The sequence below is a fragment of the Myxine glutinosa genome, chromosome 11 (genome assembly GCF_964187855.1).
Source record: "Myxine glutinosa chromosome 11, kmMyxGlut1.1, whole genome shotgun sequence".
Lineage (NCBI taxonomy): Eukaryota > Metazoa > Chordata > Myxini > Myxiniformes > Myxinidae > Myxine > Myxine glutinosa.
Window position 1 is genome coordinate 84725657 of NC_136271.1, and position 22437 is coordinate 84748093.

Sequence of the window (22437 nt, forward strand, 5' to 3'; positions counted from 1 at the left end):
ATGTGCTTGTTAAAGTGGACATCTCTCTGGCCATTCTCAGAGAGCCTCCTCAGCATCGACGAGTCTGGCATTTCACTCAGGCCGACTGGCATGGTCTGCAAGCAGCCATCAATCAACTAGACTGGTATCCCATATCTAATGCCTCTGTCATCAATTCTTCCTGGGAATTCTTCCAAAGCAAACTGCTCTCTCTCATGCACAGATTTATCCCATCTCGTCTTCAGTTGTCTTACCCTTCCTCCCGTCCATGGTACACGGAATCTTGTGGTGAGGCAGTTGCCCTGAAACAACTTGCCTTTGCATCTTGGAAGGCAAATCCAACTGAAGGCAATCTCAGTTCCTTCCACCAAGCTCGAAACAAGTGTGTTACTACCCTCAGGAGTGCCAGGAAGCACTATCTCTCCACACTCAAGATTGAACTCTCAAACCTGTCTCCTTCCTCCAAATCCTGGTGGCGTCTGGTCAAATCCGTTTCTGGAGTTTGTTCCCCCTCCATCCCCTCCCTTACCTCAAATGGCTACACAGTTGACACCGCACGTGACAAAGCCGAATGCCTCAACTCTGTGTTTGCCTCAAAATCTTGTGTCCCAAACCCATCTCTCTGTTCCCACCTTTCCCAGTCGAACCCAACTGCTCCTGGACTCTGTGTCCTTCTCTCCTGACAAGGTGGAGAAGTTTTTATCAAACCTCGACTCTGATTCTGCAACTGGACCAGATGGCATCAGCCCTCGGGTCCTAAAATCCTGCTCTGCCGCTCTATCTCACCCTCTCTCTGTTCTTTTCACCCTCTCTTTTGATCAAGGTCATCTGCCAGCATCTTGGAAATCAGCAAACATTACCGCTTTACACAAAAAAGGTGCAAAAACAGATCCTTGCAACTACAGACCAATCAGCCTGCTCCCAATTATCAGCAAAGTCATGGAATCCATCATTGATTCAGATATCAAATCCTTCCTCTTCTCCAATGGCTTGATCTCTGATTATCAATTTGGATTCAGACCAGGTCATTCTACTCTGGACATGTTGCTTCTGCTGTCTCAACAATGGATGGAGGTCCTCAATGCCAAACAGGAAATCAGAGCTGTCTCACTTGACATATCACGTGCCTTCGATACGGTCTGGCACCCAGCTCTGCTCACCAAACTCACCTCCTATGGTATTCAGGGAAATCTCCACTCATGGCTTGCGGATTTCCTCTCTGGTTGTAGGCAACGTGTGGCCCTGAATGGATTTCTCTCATCTTCCCTTCCTGTTCTGGCTGGAGTTCCCCAAGGTAGTGTTCTGGGCCCTGTGCTATTTCTGGTCTTCATCAATGATCTCTCCGACTCTCTGGAAAATCCTCTCTATCTCTTTGCTGATGACTCCACTATCTGCCGCTCCATTCCTCATCCCTCAGATCGGCAGTCTGCAGCCTCCTCACTCTCTGCAGACCTGGACAAAATCACAGACTGGTCAAACAAGTGGAACATGTCTTTCAATCCTGACAAATCTCACACTCTTACAATGTCTCTCCGAAAGGACCGACTGGACAACCCTCCCATCTACTTTCTCAACAATCCTCTCCAAGAAGTTCTGTCGCTCAAGCTTTTGGGTCTCACTATCTGCCATGATCTTTCTTGGGAAAACCACATTTCCAAGCTGGCCTCCAAAGCCAGTCGACGACTGGGCATCCTCCATCGTGCGAAGTCCTTCCTTGGCACACCTGAGCTCCTCACCACATACAAGGCTTTCATCCGCAGCTCAATGGAATACTGTTCCCCCCTCTGGGCTGGTGCTCCTGCCTCACACCTTGCTCGGCTTCACGCTGTTGAGGCCAAAGCTTTCAGAATCATTGGAATCTCCTGCGATGTAGTCAACTCCGAGGGCCTTTCACTCACTCACCGCAGGCAGGTTGGTGGTCTTTCTGTCTTCTACCGACTCCTCTCCGGCCTTGCTCCACCAGCTCTCTCTGTGCTCTGTCCCACCAATATTCCTTCAGGTCGCACAATATCTGCCTGCAACCCTCTTATGGTTAAACTGCCAAAGTCTAGGCTCTCTGCTCACCTTCACTCTTTCATTCCCCTTTTCTCCCGCCTCTGGAACAAACTCCCCCACTCCCTTCAATCCCACTCCTCCCTCCAGCTCTTTAAAACAGCTGTTCACCACCATCTCTTATCTTCCCCCATCGAAAACCTTGATCTTTTCTACCCCCCGGTAATTCACCCCAGAGTCCTTGCAGTGTTCATCTGTTTTATTCCTCTCCCACCTCCCCCCCAAGTCCTCCCGATGTCCCTGCTCTCAAATGTTGTGTTTGTGTCCTTCCCCCTCTCTCCCCATCTTGTCTGCCGCTCCCCTTGTTTTTTGTGTTTTGTGTGTCGGTTTGTCTTTTTGTGTGATTAATGTTAGCTCTTTCACGAGCCTCGATCTTGTATACAAAAAAAAAAGAAAAAAGAAAAAAAAGAGCAAACCAAACTAAATGTCTGAGGTTTAAATAAGACAGGTTCCTCCAAGATCCTCTCTAACGATGTTCTAATCATTTGCACCTGAGCTGGTGCACCTGATTCTAATTTTATGTATTTGAAGTAGTGATAAATGTCGGGGTGTACTTACTTTTTCCACATGTGAAATTTGCATTTATGTTTATTTAAATTATACAATGGACTACAAAATGTAAATGTTTCATGATATTTGTTATATTATATCACCTTTATCTATCAATATTGTTGAAATGAAGATCAAATAGCTGTATGTTGAAATATGTTGAAAAAGTCAAAACTTTACATGGGGTGTACTTACCTTTTCATGTGACTGTACTTTATAGACGCAAGGAAAAAGCGAAGAAAATTCGACTATGGGCTATAAAAGTACAACTTTCCGAAACGTGGATGTGAACAATCAGACGCACGAATATACTGATCGATCCTATTTCCTTATCGTGTGTTTTTCTCATCTCTCAGATAGAAAAGTTCATTCATCAAAATTTATCATTACAGAACATCTCACAAATGGCTGACCTGCTGATAAACTGGCCTCCATGACCCGAAAGCAAAAATGAAATGAAAACGAAGTCTTTCTTACTTTTCCTCTTGGACTTGTGGAAACATGAGCAATGATGCTAAAAGGGTCATGACACTGTTAGTTGAGGCAGTTAGGTCATCCAGCTCAAGAAGTGAGTCCCACAGGGTGTTTACGATGACCAAAATCTGGAGTACACACAAATAGATAAGGTGAATCATTACAGATGACAAAAACACGATTACAAAAGTAGTAATAAGCATCAGAACCAGTACATGCTGCAGCAAAACACACACACACACACACACACACACACACACACACACACACACACACACACACACACACACACACACACACACACACACACACACACACACACACACACACACACACAATTGTACAGTATCGGTTGTTCCTAAACTTAAATAATTTAAAGGATTGTTGTAAATGATGTTAATTTTACAACATCCCATATTCAACTTTATTTAAATTGTAAACCTCAAACATAGTTTCTCCACCTAAAGCAAGAACTTTAACCCATAAGCAATTGACTCGTTTCCCGACTGCATGGATCATCAGCTGGGCACCGTTCTTCCTCGAGGTTTCAATCCTTTCAGCCCAGGACCTCTCCAAACGGCGGATCCACAACCTCGATCATGGATCCACATCAATTGATGGTAAATCAGTGGATCCACAACGTCAGTTGCATCCAGGCAGTCAGTCAACCCATCAATGCAACATCACTTATCCCAACTTTACTTGCAATAGGATTTAATGTGTTATCATATATTTATAACTTTCCTTACACACTCTATAATATGATAATATCATTAAATCATTCACATCTTACCCTTAAACACATCAATCGACCAAACAGCATGACCACACCACCTACCTCTCGATCAAACTCTATTTCGAATGTTCAAACTGTCATTTATAACGGTTTTTGGCATGCTGCCGTATCCTAGCAACCACTGATTCTTAGCAACATTGATTTGTAGTATATTTAATTATTATATTGTACTGTATTTACATAAAGATCTCATGAATAATATTTTTACAATTCGTATTGTATTTCACTAATTCGATTTGGTGTCGTTTTGTGATTTTAAAGAAAACTTGTTTTAATCGACCGACTGTAGCCCCCTGTGCTAACATACGTCTGACTAGTTGTTGTAATTTATTGACCAGGTCAGAGCTGGATGTGGTTGCTCTCACAGTCCTAATTATTTCACCTGCAACCGTACCATAAAATAGCTTTTTGGGAATGTTGCTGTCTAAGAAAGGCATTCGGACAATGTGGAATGGAAATGCATCTCGTTTATCAAATAATTTGGTGTGAAATTTATTATTATGGATGTCAATTTGTAATTCTAAAAAGGAAACTGAAGTGGAAGTTTGGTTTTCCTTTTTTAATTCAAGTTCTTTTGGATATATATCATCATGAAGCTGATCAAATATAAATCCATCATTAATTGCCAACAAATCATCAATTAATCTGAAGATGTTTCCGCATCTTCGTGCAGTTGTTAATTTATTCCTGCACATGTTCTGGACCCAATCAAACTCGTACATGTGCAGAAACAAATTTGCAAAGAAAGGGGCCGGATCTGAACCCATGGGTATGCCCACTGTCTGCTGGAGCATCTTGTTGCCAAATGTAAAGAAACTGTTGTTTAGCAGAAATCGAATACTTTATTTGAGTTTACTTTTTGAAAAACTACATGAATATTGATTATCCTTTACAGACCAGTGTGCTCTGTTTTGATATACATTAATGGATACTCTATTACCTCCTGCAAATGCTTTATCTATTGCTCCGTCCAATGCGGTTACCAGCTTGTCATGTGGAATGTTTGTGTACAATGTAGAAAAATCAAAGGTTGAAAGACATTTTGCTTTACCCTTGTTATTAATGTTGTGGACACTGTCGAATACCGGTTTGGAATTGTCAATTATCAAGAATTTCTTAATACCAGAATAAAACTTCACTTTTTCATGGTAGTTTTTTAAGCATTTATCGATTAGTTTCATTGCCGCTGTAATACTGCCCGACAAAGGTTTCAAACTACATTCTCTACTTGCGATGATGAACCTCATCTTACAAGGGTGTTTGTGCATTTTCGGGATCCAGTAAATGAACACACACACACACACACACACACACACACACACACACACACACACACACACACACACACACACACACACACACACACACACACACACACACACACACACACACACACACACACACAATGAAATGAAACTGTCTTGCGCTGCAAAGCTCATAGGATGTACAGATGGACGGTCGGGGGGAGGGAGAAACTGAAAGGCTGGGGGGGGGGGGGGGGGGGGGGGGGGGGCGGGAGGACAGACGGTGCTTCCTGCCACAAAGTCAGGTTGTTGGACTCTAAACCGACACCCCTCAATGTAATGGCTTTGGTAGTGGAGAGGGTGACAGAGACACATGTCAGGACTCACAACACCTGACAAAAGGTGAATGAGCTCCTGAAAGGAGCCAATGGCCATCCAGTAAGGAGATGGAGTCTCCAAAAAAACACTCATCCAGTTTGGACAGGTTCAAGTCACATCAAAAACTTCAAAAATGGTAAGTGCTGCTTCCTTACTTTAAACGGATAGAGCACGAACAATCCCCATCAGCTTCCATCCATGGGGAGGAGGAAATTCCTCTTGAGGAAATGCTTCGCTGAGAACGGTGACAAAAGGGCGCCGTATGTTTTGTGTGTGTGTGTGTGTGTGTGTGTGTGTGCGCTTGAATGTGTGTTTGTGTGTGCTTGAGTGTGTGTTTGTGTGTGTGTGTGTGTGCGTGTTAGTTTGTGGTTGGGTGTTTGTGTGTGTGTGTGTTTGCGTGCGCACGTGTGTGTGTGTTGTGTGTGTGTGTGTGTGTTAGTGTGTGTGTGTGTGTGTGTTTGTGTTCGCGCACGTGTGTGTGTGTGTTTGCACGTGTGTGTGTGTGTGTGTGTGTGTGTTTGCGTGTGTGTGTGTGTGTGTGTGTGTGTGTTTACGTGCGAGTGTGTGAGTGAGTGTGTGGGTTTGCGTGTGTGTGTGTGTTTGTGTGCATGTGTGCGTGCGTTTGTGTGTGTGCATGTGTGTGCATGTGTGTGCGTGTGTATATGCATGTGCGAGTGAGCTCCATTATGAGCCTAATTAAGAAAAATAAAAAAGCAGTGAGGTGAGGTCTGGCAGCTGAAAACTGACAAATGCATAATGTGGTATTTTTTTTCGTTCAACAAGGCCATCACTCTATGAAAAATTGGAGAAACTCCCCAAAACTCAATTTGCTCTGTAACTTATAATAAAGCCATACACCAAGTTTCCGTTGAATATGTTAAAGGACATGGAAAAAAGTGCAGAAAACCATAGGTTGGACGAATGGACAGACGGACAGACAGACAGACAAGCAAACTTATAGTCCCACCCCCCCCCCCCCCCCTCGGTGAACCAATAAGGGACTAATATGTTTGTTTTTTTCAAATCAGTGTTCACAATCAAAGCAAACAAATCTGACATTTAGTCCTCCCCCTTCACAGAGTTTCTTGGTAAGATGACCTTAAAACTACATTGAGGTAGCTGATATTCAAGGTACATTTCAGAAATTAAACATCCAGATGGAAAGGCTAGATAAGTACATGTTGACCCTGACTCTTTCATGCATTTGAAGTCGATTCCTGGTTTGCCCACCATCCAGTTACCTTGTCAGGCTGCAGCTGCAGCAGTCTGTCAGCAACAGGTACGAGGGCCGCCGCTGCCACTGATCGCACATCGTCATCCTCATCCTGCAAGCCCTCCACCATTGCAGGAATTACTCGAGGCAAAAGGTGTTCCATCATGTCCTACAAACACACAAGAACAATGGGGCCATGAAAATTATATATTGTAAAGCTCAATAAAAATGCTAATTAAACAAAAAACAGTGGTTCAAATGCTAATTTTGGTTTCAAATAGGTTTCAAATGCTAAAAAAAAAAAACAAACAAAAAAACAAAAAACCTTTAGAGGCCATTTTTCCCCGCAAAGTGGGGCATTGTTTCAAATGCTAATTAAACAAAAAACATAACTTCATCGTATAAATATTTAATGGCATTGTGTGGTTATCACTGGACAAATGAACAGATGTCTTTCTTAAAAATAAATAAATAAATAAAACTCACAATGAAATCAATTTTTTTTAACGAGAAACACTTGCTCCCTTTGAGAGCAGCCAGCCAGGAAGGTAGGGGAAAGTAGCGAGGAAGGTGAGTAGTAGGGAAATGAGATATCTCGGACACCAAGCAGATCCCCGTATCCCCCCTGGCGATTTTAAAAAAAGTGGGCGGAGCCTAACAAAACCATGTCAATTCATTAAATAATTAAAATTTCCGATTTTCAAAATTTCCGATTTGCCATTTTTCTCGATTTTCACGATTTTCTACATATGATGCAAGACGGGGAAAAAAAGTCAACATGTGACCAACATGTGGTGCAAAGGATAGAGCCCCGTACCCCTCTTGTTTCCTAAATATATTTGGGGAAGAAAAAAATTGATTTTTAGTTTAAAGAAACATAGCCTTATTAAAAACTAGCAGAAGTACCCGGCATTGCCGGGCGGGGGAGGGGAGGGGAACGGGGGGAGGGGAGTGGAGGGGGGATGAGGAGGGGTAAGGGGAGGGGTTAGGGGAAGAGGAGGCAAGGGGTAGGCAAGGGGGTGGGAAGGGAGGGGAGGGGGAGTAGAGAGGGGGGAAGACAGGGGGAAGGGGAGGGGGAGGGGGTTAAAGGGAGGGGGTAGGAGGGAGGGGAAGGGGAGGAGGGAGGCGGGGGGAGGGGATGAGGAGGGAGAGGGGGGAAGGGAGGGGGAGGGGTAGGGTGGAGGGAGAGGGGGAGGGGGTAGGGGAGGGGAGGAAGGGGAGGGCCAGTCAACAATGACGTTGCAGTTTTCATGGTAGGAGAGCAGTCCAACAATCGTGACATTGTCCTGCATCTTCGCAACAACAGCACGAAGCGGATTTCGGAGACTCACCAATCCTATGACGCCCTCCAGTACCGGCGTTGCCGGGCGGGGGAAGGGAGACCCGTACATTCCCAACACGTACATTCGCCCTCTCGACTCAATCTCACTCGGACAAAGGCCTCGCACAAATTACAACCCAATGGCCATGTCTATGCCAAAAATCAAGTACGTGAGCGAGACTGGCGCACTGAATTGAAAATATATAGAATGCTCAGACTCCGTGAAAAGTGTAGCCGCCATGTCGCCATCTTGGTTAGCACGACTCGACCGACTCGCTTCGCGGATCTCGTTTGTTTTGAACGTGTCCCAGATTTTAACAGCCAGACAACTGTTAAAATGCCATTTTGTGCGGCAATAAACGGCTCCAATCGGTTACGGAAGGGTTGTGGAAAGACGTTTCACAGCTGTTTCAAAGACGCTTAATTTATATTGCACAAAACGACAAAAATCGACACATAAAACACGATCGCACAAAAAGTGAAAAAACGCAATCGCTTTTCGCTCTGAGTTACGTGCAAACGCGTGATGGAAATCACCATCGCCCAGCATCGAGTGCCAACCCTGATAGCTGCAGGCGCCCGGTAGCTGCATCTCCACCTATGTGGTGTGAATTGCAATGGTCATTCTATATATTTTCCGTTCAGTGGTCTGGCAGCGAGGATGCAACATCACGTGATCGCTCTGAGCGAATCAGCGAGCTGCTCTGGCACAGGCTGAGATTCCGTGTGCAATGTTCCTCGCTGAAATGCACTGAGGTAAATATGAATAAAAAATATGGATCTCGTCAAATATTTTTAGGTAGGCCATGTCCTTCCCAGGCTCAATGGCCATGTCTATGCCAAATATCAAGCACGTGAGCCTCTCCGTTTAGGAGTCTATTGGTAACATACGCGCGCATGCACGCACACACACACACACACACACACACACACACACACACACACACACACACACACACACACACACACACACACACACACACACACACACACACACACACACACACACACACACACACACACACACACACACACACAGTTTTATTTATATAGATAACTATTATGGCGTTGACTTATCCTAATTTTGATATAAAAAATATTATCTTTGAAGAACCAAAGTATTACAGCAACAACGGAATTACCTATTACCGTATTATGATGAAATATAATTACGATCACACTCACACAGTCCTGGTGTTGGTTTAGCGGTTAGGGTGCAGGCTTGGGATCCTAGGATCCTGGGTTCGAATCCCGGTCGATCGCTAAATTAACGCCAGGGGGGTTGACTCAGCCTGTCATCCTTCCGAGGTCGGCAAATTGAGTACCAGCTTGCTGGGATGAATGATCCCGGTGTGTACCCCGGTTTAGAATAGGTACACCGTACTCCTGCACATCGTAAGAGGCGACTAAGGGTTGGCGTCAGGAAGGGCATCCGGCCATAAAAACATTGCCTCAAACAGGGAACCATGATTGTCATGGGGCCCGCAAGGCTAACCCCTGCTCTAGCGGGGAAAATGGCCTTAAAACGATCATTCATTCACACACAAAGTGGTATGAGAAAACTGTTTATCGAAACACCAACGTTGTTTTCGTAGGGTATTAAAGCGAATGAAAAAAATGCTAAGGAACGCAGAGTTGAATCAAATTCGCTGCCACTTATGTATAATTCATGCTTCCCTCCCGACGACGGCAGAAACAAAAACAACAGAAATGTTTGAAGAAATTCTTAACGCGATTAAAACAAATCTGATGAAATCCGATGTTATTGAAAAGATGAAAAAGGATCAGAACAAGTTTAGAGCCTTTGTTAATGGACTTGATATATTTTGGTGGAAACGTGATGGGGGAATTTTCATTGAAGGTTACCCACCAACAATGTATCCAAAACTTTTAAACAAATAAGAAAAGTGCAGGGAAGCGGATAAACATCCTGAAATTCTAACTTCGTTTTATGATAACAAAATCACTGAAGAATCATGCATCAAAGATCATCGCATCATGCCAGAGGAATGGATGGGTGTGAACTGTAAAGTTATCTGTGCTATCGAGATATCAAATGTTTTTATCGGTGGTGCGGGTCCGTCCATTCAATTGAAAGTAAATGATGTTGTTGTTCAATAGCTAATTAGGAAAACAAACAGGTTAATGATTAATATTGACAAACTTACACCTCAAAATAGAATTACGGGAGCAGCAGCGGCGTGTGTTTAACGATGATAGTACCGACACAAAATAGGTAAATAATATGAAAACATATATAATGTGTTTAACGTATGTGTTTAACGCGGCATGTATGTTTAACGATGATAGTACCGACACAAAATAGGTAAATAATATGAAAACATATATAATTAAATTTACATGATAGGTTGTGGGTAAGTTGCAGTTAAAATTATAGAAATATAACATATATGTTATACTTCTTTCAAAATATTTGAGAAAAACTTTTTTTGTTAGAGTATATAAAATGGACGAACCCATTTTCAAAATATTTCAAGATATATTTAACTCAATGAGACGTTTGATTGAGTCACTTCTAATATGTATTATACGCAATTATAATAGGGATAACACACAGGATGAATGATTAAACGTTATATATTTTCAAACCAATATAAAATTGATGATTTATTACCCGTTTGGGAAAGTAAGATAAAATTTAATAATCATAAGAACCTCCCAAATTCACTAAGATGTTGAATAGTTGGTGCAAGCGGATGTGGGAAAACCTGTTTGCTTTTAAAGATGCTCCTTACTCCAGATTTTTTAGATTATGAAAATTTAATAATTTTCACATAATCAAGTTTTCAGCCAGAGTATCAACTACTATCACAAGGTTTTAATGTGGGTCTTCAAAAATAAGATATAATCAGGTTATTTAAGCTTCAACACAAACTAAATGAGCACAACATTGAAGATGTAATACAACTATTTTGTGATACTCCACAAAAATGTAAAAATAAATCAAAACCCACATCACCTACAACCATAACTTGTATTCTCAGCGATAATACGGATGATATACCTTCACCCCAAGATTTAGATAAATCAAAAAAGTACCTCGTTATCTTTGATGACTGTGTTAATGAGAGAAACCAATCGGTTATGGACAGCTACTACACAAGGGGGCGACATTCTTCCTGTAATTTTATTTATCTCAGTCAGTCATACTTTCAACTCCCCCGTCACTCAATAAGAAATAATGCTAATACATTAATTTTATTCAAACTAAATGCATGAGATATAACCAATTTTTGGAGGGATAATTGTTCTACTTTATGTAGTAAAAAGGAATTTGAGGGCCATATGAAACATACGACTGAAAAATATAAATATATCGTTGTTAAAGAAGATGATATAATAACTAATAACTAAAACTAATAACTAAATATGTGCTAAAAAACACATGACAAAAATTGTTTTTCAATATGGCCGCCCTGTCGCGCCCATTTTTGGGCGTGCAATGCCCAAATGCAATCCCAAACTAGTTTATGTCTTAAAGATGCTGCATAACAAGTTTCATCAAATTTCATCAATATTTGTGACTGAGCGGAGACGTCGAATTGTTTACAGACAAACAGACGACAGGCGGACGACAGACGACGGACACTGGGTGTCGACAAAAACTCAGCTGGACATAGTCCAGTTGAGTTAATAACGGTTTGGGGGTAGTATTCTCATTTATTGTAATAGGATTACTCGAAATAGAACTAAGTTTCCCAATACGCGTAAATTGTTCTGATTAAAAATAACCGGGATAATCTAATTTATCAGTTAGCAGCTCCATCTCTCCTTCATCTTCTGAATTACTGAAAGAAACAATCTTTATTAAAATATGTGCCATCTCAAAAATAAAGCAAAGAGTATTATTACTACATTTTATTTTGATAGTTGGCGCTTTAAACGATCGACAAAGTGAATTAAAACTTGCCGTTGAAATGGGGGCTGGAATCGTGCCTCGCGAGAGATGTCGCAAGATCTGGCGAGATCTTTGTCGGCGACGGCATGGTTTTTCGAAGCTGTCCACGCTCTCACGCTTTCGAAGTTAAGTAATTGTTCACAATTGTATTTTTGTCGAAACTGTATTTATCTTTCGGTGTGTGCACCTATAGTGTGTCCCTCGGAGATTCGTGGTGTTAATCTTTCATACCTGTATAAAAAATCGTGGGATATTTCGTGACGCGTTTTTTGCGGTCTAGTAGTAGTACTTTGTTTCCTACCCTGAGGCTTTTTTTTCTCTCAGCGGTAGATTGTGGTCCATTTACTTTCGTTCTCAGTTTTTCCCAGTCTTTTCACCCCATACTTCCTTGTTTAAAATCTTAACAAAAAAAAAACAAAACATTTCCTTCTTTGTTCTTATTCATTTATACGTTGTTCTCATTCGTTCTTTGACCACGTGTTTCACCCCCATTTCCCCAGATAGTTTTCAGTGTTCAATTTAAAGATGTTTAAACTTTCCCCTGAAGTGATGTATTCTGTCATATATTGCAACACCTTTTTCTTCTTCTTCTTTAAAAGGTTGCTTTCGACTTGCTCACCAAATCTATTCATGCCAAATAAAAATTCCATCTCTTACAGTTCCTCTTTCAGACATTCTCAAAACTCCTTTGCACTCCACTCCACCCCCCCCCCCTCTCCAGCGTCCTAAAACGTATCTTTGACAAAGGTCACAAGAAACTCATTTTGCAATAAATGTTTTTTTCCCATTAATCGTACACTTTCTATATTCCAATCTCACCCCTCCCTTCCAAATCTTCCCCATCACCCCTCCACTCCAAATCTTCCCGATCACCCATCCCTTTCAAATCTCCCCCCTTGCCCCTCCCCTCCAAATCTTACCCATCACCCATCCCTTTCAAATCTCCCCCCTTGCCCCTCCCCTCCAAATCTTCCCTATCACCCATCCCTTTCAAATCTCCCCCCTTGCCCCTCCCCTCCAAATCTTACCCATAACCCATCGCTTTCAAATCTCCCCCCTGCCCCTTCCCTCCTAAACTTCCCCCACACACCTCCCCTCCAAGACTCCCCCTCACCCCTCCTAAGCTCCCCCCTCACCCTCCCCTCCAAATCTCCCCCATCTCCCCCCCCCCTTGCCCCTTCCCTCCTAAACTCCCCATGAACCCCTGCCTTCATAAACTCCCCCCCCTCCCCTTCAAATCTCCCCACCCTCATTTTTTCTCCATTTCCACCCTCTCACCCCTCCTCCTCAAAGCGTCCTCCCCGCTTCTTCCCCTTCCAACTCTCACCTCCATCTCCCCCAACCTTCTGCCTTGCTCTGCCCCCCCCACCCCCCTCAAATAACACCTCACTGTGCCTCACCCAATCACCATCAAACCTTTTGTCCACCCCATTCATTCTGTCCACTTCCCTTTCTCCTAGCTATTCTAAAATCTGACACTTTCAACAGCTCTCCCTACCTCTTCTTCCTCTTCCAAAACTTACCCTACCCCTCCCCCCCACCCCCGCTGTTCTGTACCCGATGCTCCCCATTCCACTTCATTAGCGGTATGGACCTCAAACATCCGGGGCCGTCGCTCAAATTTGACTGATCTCTCCATACAGGTTGCTTCTGACAAACCAGACTTGATCTGCTGAACAGAAACTTTCCTCCTTCATGATGTCTCTGATTCCTTCGTATCTCTCCCGGGTTACTCCCTCCTCCAGTATGATAGACCTGAGCCTCGTCTTGGGGGTGGGGTTGCTAACTTTATCAAAAACTCTCTTCCTCACTCGCCCTGCACTGCCCTCTCCCCACCTCAACCCCTAGGAGTACCTCTGGCTACGGCTTCCCCATCGCTCCCACCTTTTGTTCATATGTGTTGTACCGTCCACCAAACAGTGATGACTCCATCTACATCTCGCTGTCTGATAATATGGACCAACTTATATCTACTCATCCCAACTCTCTCTTCCTCATATGTGGTGATTTCAATTGTCATCATACCAGTTGACTGGGTGTGGGTACCTCTCTCGTCAGCCATGGCTCCTCAGCAAAGGACTTCTGCGACACACTGGGACTGACACAATCTGTCAATTTCCCGACCCGGATCTCAGTCAACCGAGCATCTTCTCTTCTGGACTTGGTTATGACTAACTTCCCTGCAAATATCTGCTGCTCTTCTTCTGCTCCAATCGGCTCATCCGATCATGTGCTTGTTAAAGTGGACATCTCTCTGACCATTCTCAGAGAGCCTCCTCAGCGTCGCGAGTCTGGCATTTCACTCAGGCCAACTGGCACGGTCTTCAAGCAGCAATCAATCATCTGGACTGGTCTCCCATCTCAACTGCCTCTGACATCAACTCATCCTGGGAATTCTTCCAAAGTAAATTGCTCTCTCTCATGCACAGATTTATCCTATCTCGCCTTCAGTTGTCATACCCTTCCTCCCGTCCATGGTACACGGAATCTTGTGGTGAGGCAGTTGCTCAGAAACAACTTGCCTTCACCTCCTGGAAAGCAAATCCAACGGAAGGAAATCTCATTTCCTTTCACAATGCCCGAAACAGGTGTGTGTCCACCCTCCATCCCATCGCTTACCTCAAACGGCTACACAGCTGTCTCGGGAATTATATTTTAAACAGATTCTATATTAATCCCAAGAAACATACTAGAATTATCGACCAACGACTTTACATCAACCATAAATTCAAAAGGAGTATCTATTTTAAAAACGAGCTCTGTTTTACTTTTGATACATTTGAAAAACTGTTTGATGTGTAATCCAGGTCCAATGTGAAACATATCCGTATGGTTGTAATAATATTCCTCGAAACAATCGCGGGGTAATATAACTTTGATCAGTGTGTTTTGCATCGTATACATTTCAAGATGTAAACCTTTGGTAGTTATCGTGAAACAAACGGTGTTCATGTTATTAAATAATAATTCAAACCGAGCTTTAAACTTGTTTGAATGTTTTGATCGAGCATAAAAAAGCATTACTTACTTTAATAACACAATGTTTCTTTATACTAATAATTTATCCGCTTAATTGCGTCTCTTGCAATTCTAGTGAATAAAATGAACCCAAGATTTCTTCTCCATGTAAACCATATAACTTATAAGTCCAAGGTACTGTATCCACCACATCAACGATTTAAAAAAGTTTATTAGTCCATCTCTTTGTATAACCTTTCTCAAAATGACTTTTCCATCTGTATATTCTTACAACATCATCAACTTTGAACTTTGGTTTTCTCAAATTAATCTTCTTTTCATTTTCTAATTTTGTAAATGTTTGACGGTTTTGATTTTGTCGATGAATGTACCACATTATTGTAATTATCAACAATATCCTGCATTTCCGATACCCATTGTTGAGGACCGAGTTGTGTGAATTTTTTATTTAGTCTCTCTTTCAAAGTACGATTAAAGCGCTCAATAACAACGGCCTTTCCTTCATTAAAGGTACTGTATAATGTAATACCATTCTCTTTAAGAAATTTCGTAAATATGCTGTTATGGAACTCTGTTCCCTCATCGGTCCATAACTTCTTAGGTGTTCCCTTGCTTTTATTAAATATTAGTTTGAAAGCTAACATTAGGGTATTACATCAGTTTTTGCTTCGGTTCTCCTTTGTGTTAAAATCAATATACAACTTCATCCAATGACTTTGGTTAAACTGTGCAACTCTATGGACCTTCTTTACTATCAACCCTGCCAATACATATTGCTTCAAGTTCCTTTGGTGTAAAACATAATTTTCTTTATCATATAATGTAGTAAGTAATTTTTCTGTTGGTTTAGCTTTATTATTAAATGTTCGTTGATAATCACTTAGCCATTCTTTTTTCGGACATTCTTTAGTAGGGGCATATGGTAGGTCGTCGTGTTTATTATGGAGTTCTTCAGGATATTTCAAATCAACCTCAAAATAATATCCAACTTCCGAATCATCCAATTATTTTTGTGAGGATGTAACGATATTTTGTAAAACCTTTTCATAATCTTTCTCTTCAACCCACTTAAGTTTACCATAAGGTCGAGCTTGAGACATAGCCCATTCATACAAATTAGTAGCATCATAATACATCAGGTAAGAACTATCTTTCATCTCATCATAATTAGAAAGATACTTATTGTTGGCTTTAGCATATCTCTTAGAACATACTTGTGATATTCCTCCTCTTTTAGCCTCTTCTATCATCAAAAGCATATCTACATCGCTGATTAAATCCAACTTCTGTTTTGTCATTTTTAACACAGCACTCCAAGCCAATCCAGGAGCGGTGTAGTAGTGGACAGGATCTAACCCATATGATTGTTTATTATGGCAAAATGCTCTAAAGGTTTCAAAGACGTCGGCCAGTAGTAAGACGTCGGTTTTAAGATACAAATCATGATACTCTCCAAGGTTCTTTATGTTAAACGCTTCCCAAATATGTTGTGCTTGAGTATATTCTTTATCAGTTATATGGCATTTATTTAACTCGTTCTGGAAACATTCTTTGGGGGGAAGTTGTGTTTCTTTAAGTATCTCAAATGAATCCATGTAATCATGTGGGTATATCCCTTTTTGTGATAAGAGTTCAATTTCTTTTTGATCTGATATACACTCTGAAAGACACGGAAAGTTTTTAATATTTGATGCAAAGGTAGATAATGAACTTGCCATAAATTTAAATGAGTCAAGAAACCTGAAGCGAGTTATATCATATATATCTTTATCTTTTTCTTCGTCAAATCCTATTACTGAATGGATTGTTTTTGTGAATGAAATGTAGTCCTGATCCGTGGTAGGAATTGCCGAAATGTAACCTAGCATCTTCACAAGTGTATTAATAAATAGATGGGTATCATAATGAGCGTTGTTGTGAAGAAAGACCGGAATGAAGGTGGGGGATTTATAATTAAGATTACAGTCTAGAAGAGCCGGGCCCATATATTTTCCGGTGAGATGACAATGGTCTCTAACCTTTTAATAATAATAATAATAATTCATTTATTTTGTATAGCGCTTTTCCAGAAGCCCAAAGGCGCTTTGACAGAGTGGAAAACATAATGCATAACAATACATGAAAACAACAATTGCAAAAAGACAAGAATCAAGAAAACAAACAGCAGCGATATACGGCATATATATAAGACAAGAATCAAAAAGACAAGACAAGAATCAATAGGGAAATATTTAAAGCAAAAGGAGGGAGAAGGAGAAGAGATAGTCAGGGGTTAAATGCTGTGGGTTGAATGTTGAATGCAGCGTTGAACAGGTGGGTCTTTAGTGATGTTTTGAATGTGGTGAGTGAGGAGGAGTCTCTGATGGTGTGAGGTAGTGAGTTCCAGAGGGTGGGAGCAGCGATGGAGAAGGCCCTGTCCCCCCAGGATCTGAATTTGGTCCGGATGGAGGGGGTCAGGAGGTTGGTACCAGCAGAGCGGAGGTTGCGGGTGGGAGTGTGTCTGGAGAGGAGGTCAGCCAGGTAGGATGGGGCCAGGTTATGGAGGGCTTTGTATGTCAAGAGGAGGATTTTGTACTGGATTATCTGGGGGATGGGGAGCCAGTGAAGCTTGTAAAGGACGGGGGTGATGTGGTCACGGGTCCGGGAATGAGTGAGTAGACGGGCAGCGGAGTTCTGAATGTATTGGAGTTTATTGGTGATTTTTGAGGGTGAACCATAGAGGAGGCTATTGCAGTAGTCCAGACGGGAGGTGATGAAGGCGTGGATGAGGGTTTCTGCAGCCGTGGAGGAGAGGGATGAGCGGAGACGGGCAATGTTTTTCAGGTGAAAGAAGGCTGACTTTGTGATCTGTTTAGTGTATTTGTCGAAGGAAAGGGTTTGGTCAAAGATGACGCCAAGATTCCGGATGTGAGGGGAGGTGGATACTGGGATACCGTCGATGTTGAGGGCAAAGTTATGGGTGGATTTTGTGAGCGTTTTTGGGCCAATGATGATTATTTCAGATTTATCACAGTTAAGCTTGAGGAAGTTGATTTGAAGCCAGGATTTTATTTCAGTGATGCAGTTTGTCAGGATAGAGTGGGTGTCGGTGGAGACGGACTTGGTGGAGATGAAAAGCTGGATGTCATCGGCGAAGCAGTGGAATTGGAGACCATGACGGCGGATTAAGTGACCGAGCGGGGACAGGTAAAGGATGAAGAGGAGGGGGCCAAGAACTGAACCTTGGGGGACACCTTGGGGGAGGGGAGCAGTGGGGGATTTGCAGTTATTGATGGAGATGAACTGGCATCTGTCAGAGAGGTATGATTTAATCCAAGAGAGGGCAGTGCCGGTGACGTTAAAGGTGGATTCAAGTCGGGTGAGGAGGATAGTGTGATCGATGGTGTCAAAGGCAGCGCTGAGGTCGAGGAGGACGAGAATGTTGAGGTTGCCAGCGTCAGAGGAGAGGAGAAGGTCGTTGGTGATTTTGAGGAGAGCAGTTTCAGTACTGTGGTTGGAGCGGAATCCGGATTGGAATGTTTCATACAAGTTATTGGCAGAGAGATGATGTTTGAGTTGAGTGGCTACAGCGCGTTCCAAAACTTTTGACAGAAAGGGTAGGTTGGAGATGGGTCTGAAGTTGTTTAGGGTGTCAGGGTTTAGACCAGGTTTTTTTAGAATGGGGGTAACAGCAGCAATTTTGAGGGAAGGTGGGACGATGCCTGTAGACAGGGAGGAGTTTATTGTTGCAATGATAAGTGGAGAGAGAGCAGGGAGGGAGGCTTTGACAAAGCTGGAGGGGATGGGGTCAAGAGTGCAGGTGGCAGTTTTCATTCCTATGAGGAGTTCAGAGAGGTCAGTAGGAGAGATTGGGGAGAACCGAGACAGGGGATGGCAGGACAAGGGGGGGCAGGTGGTTGGAGGGGGAGCGGGTGCGGCGGTGGTCAAGCTGTTGTAGATGTTGTCAATTTTGCGTTGGAAGAAAGAGAGGAAGGAGATGCAGTTGTCTACTGTGAATGACTGGGTGGTGGTGTTCAGGGGGCGGAGGAGTTTGTTTATTGTCGAGAAGAGTGCTTTTGGGTTTCCGGAGCCAGAGTGGATAATTTGAGAGTAGTAGGCAGAGCGGGCGCGGGAGAGGGCATCTTTGTAGTGTTGTATGTGGTCCTTGTAGGCTTGGGAGTGAACTGTGAGACCCGTTTTATTGCGGAGTCTTTCAAGTTGGCGAGCACGAGTTTTCATCAGGTGGAGTTCAGGGGTAAACCAGGGAGCAGAATGGGTGAAAGAAACTGTTTTGGTTTTTACAGGCGCAAGCTGGTCAAGGCAGGAGGAGAGAGTGTGGTTGTAGTAGTCAGTGAGGTCGGAAGGGGTGTGGAGGTCAATGAAGGGAGAAGTGGACATTTTTTCAGAGAGGGTGGATGAGAATGAGGTAGGTGAAAGAGCGTTTAGCTTACGGAAGTTGATTGTGCGATAATGCCTTGGTGTTGGGGCGGGGATGTTGATGGTCAGAGTGATGGCTAAGTGGTCAGAGAGGGTGAGGTCGGAGCCATAGAGATGGTGCAAATTTAATCCAGTGGAGCAGACAAGGTCCAAAATGTGACCACGGATATGGGTAGGAAAGTCGACATGTTGAGTGAGGTTAAAGCAGGTGAGTAAATCAGTGAAGTCAGTGGTTATTGTGGAGTCAGTGGAGTCCATGTGGATATTGAAATCACCAAGGAGGAGGATTGAGGGGGAGAGGGAACATAGCTGGGTCAGAAAGTAGGAGAAGTCAGACAGGAATGATGGGTGTGGTTTGGGAGGGCGGTAGACGACAGCCATGACTGACTGCGTGTGACCAGAGAGTTTTAAAGCCAGGTGTTCAAATGATGGAGCAGATGAGATGGAGATGAGGTTGGTCTTGATGTCTTGACGGTGGATAACGGCAATTCCACCACCTCGGCCCTCCGAGCGTGGTTTATTGACGTAGGAATATCCATTGGGTGTGGTGAGGTTGAGTGTGTAGTAGTCCAGAGGTTGTTGCCAGGTTTCGGTGAGACAGAGAAAGTCCAGTTTGTTATCCAGGATGTATTCGTTCAGGATGAGGCATTTATTGTTGAGGGACCGGGTGTTGAACAGGGTGAGCTTGATGTTGTTTTGAACAGCAGGGATGAATTCAGGTGATTTAGCCAGGGTTCGTAGGCAAGAGGTGCGATCGTGTGGGTTGCTGTGACCAGGTGCGCTGGGACGAAGAGTGAGAGTGCGCTGAGCCGACCAGAGGACGGGGATGGAGTGACCTGATTGCAAATAAACAAACTTGCGACCGGAGCCACGGTGAATGTACCTGGGTCGTCGGAGGAGTCCATTTGATTTGATGGCAGAGATGCATGATGGGGTGGAGCGGGTATTGAGCAGAAGAAGCCTTGCGGCGGAGTACTTCAGAGCCATGCCAGGCAGGAGCGAAGGGACGAGTACGAGGCCAAGGTCGAGGAGGCAAAGCGGCAAACGCAGCGGCAAACGCAGCGGCAAACGACTGCAGCCGCTAATCAAGGCCACCGGCAAACAAGGCCACTGCCACAATCAACGGGAGCGGGCCTTTCGAATTCCGTATTCCGTACCATCAAAAGCAGATTCCGTTATCCAGCCGGAGAACACGCGGCACGTGCGGGTGTGAAAAGGCAGGACAGGTGTGAGATGTCAGGTCAGAAAGGTAGAAGCAGACCCTGTACATCCATCCAGTCGGAGAAGCGGCGAATATGCAACGCCAGCGTCCTCTCGCAACCGAACCCGGAAGGGTATCTTTTGGCCCCTATCACTTTCCTCTTCAGTAATTTCCTCTCCACAAATATGACAGATGCTATTTAGTTGCCTAAATTCTGTTTCTTCTTCTTTTGTTAGGGGGTTCATCGGTTCATTGGCTTCTCTTACTAGCTTTCTTAAGCGAAGACAGTCATTTTCTAATCGCCTTACAAACTCACCAGCCACGCCTTTCCCCCTATAAATTTCTAGTTTATTATATTAATCGCCTATGGATGATTTTGATATAATAACAAACCACAAGGAGTATGTTTTTGATATTTATTCATGGATGTTTCGTTTGCTTTTGAAGAAGCTCCATCTATCTTTTCAAGAATACATTCAAAGTCAGCATATATCACGATCGGGTGTTTTAAAGTTTTCGTGAAATCTTCGAATGTTATGTCTGAACCTTCTATCGGCATAATAATTACGGCTGATTTATGTTTAATACAGAATTCTAAGTGTTTGTCTAATCTTTCTTGACAATTAAAGAAGTTGAGGCATTGATCACAGATGTGTTTTTTTACCATGATGCTCACTTAGTTGTGAAGAAACTAATCTTGATAAACTTTTGACATAAGCGTAATGTGAATTTTCTTCTAAATTATAATATAAAAGGTGAATATGAGTTTCTTTATTTTTATAGTTATTAGAAATTTGCAAAGGATAAACATTGTTTTTATTCATTAGTCCATAAACACTAACAAATAGATTAATTCATTTTCTCAAATTTAGGAATATCAGATAAGTTCATTGGAAACTTTAAACCTTTAACATTTAACGTATTCTCATATTCCACATAATGTTGCATCCGTTCAGCATGCCATTCAGGTGGATGTAAGTGTGCAAGAACAGACCATAGAAAACATTTATTATCTTTGTTTTGAATATTAATAACCACCTTTTTAAGTTTTATCTCTCAAGGTAAATCAATGTAAGAAGAAGCTTTTAGGGGGTCTGATTTTAGAACATGTATATCGATGAAAAGTATTCCAGTAATAGTAAATCCACTACCGACAAGCGAATGATCTACCTGTTCTTCCTGTTCTATAAGTTTATCATAAACGTCCGTTAATAAGAACCCCTGGTGTGAAGCGATAAACTACTGTTTTGTTCTCATATAACGTTCGATAACAAGATCCTCTTTTTCACTATTCGATTATTTTCAATTCCATTTTTACACCCATATAAAATTTAAGGGGCTCAATCTCAGCCAATGTATTCTTTACATACCTTTCAACGGCAGGTTTGACTATCAACTGCCTCAGCTATTGATTTAGGTTCTGGGGATGTTAAATTAAAAATCCTTATTCTAATATGTGTACTTTTTCTAATTATTTCTGAAATTAATTTAAAATTAATTAAAATTAATCTAAAATAAAATTTTTTTTCTAAAATTAAAATTTAATTCTAAAATACCTTATTCTAATATAACCCGGTGTGTACCCCGGTTACCCAGTGTGTACCCCGGTTACCCGGTGTGTACCCCGGTTACGTGGTGTGTACCCCAGTTACCCGGTGTGTACCCTGGTTTAGAATAGGTACACTGTATCCCTGCGTGTTGTAAGAGGCGACTAAAAGGCTTGGCATCAGGAATGGCATCCGGCCATAAAAACATGGCCTCAAAAAGAGAACCATGACAATTACAACTACATATGGGCAGGGTACAGCCCGAAGTACCCCGTGGGGGACCCCACTCCCTCTCATCAAAACTCAAGGTGGGGAACCCGATCGAAGCAAGGGTGGAAATCACTCCATTTACGATGACGAAACGTCTGA

The 22437-nt window shown here is 42.7% G+C and overlaps 1 protein-coding gene across 3 annotated transcripts in view; it reads right to left on the reverse strand.

Annotated features, from left to right (window-relative positions):
- BTAF1 (B-TFIID TATA-box binding protein associated factor 1) overlaps positions 1–22437 on the reverse strand; it is a 321948-nt gene that overhangs the window by 220719 nt on the left and 78792 nt on the right. For all 3 annotated transcript variants that reach the window (XM_078786829.1, XM_078786828.1, XM_078786827.1), the window contains exons 12-13: positions 6714–6854; positions 3058–3182 (exon numbers count right to left, since the gene is read on the reverse strand). In XM_078786829.1, coding sequence (XP_078642955.1) covers positions 3058–3182; positions 6714–6854 — 266 coding nt within the window. The remainder of the gene's footprint in view (positions 1–3057; positions 3183–6713; positions 6855–22437) is intronic.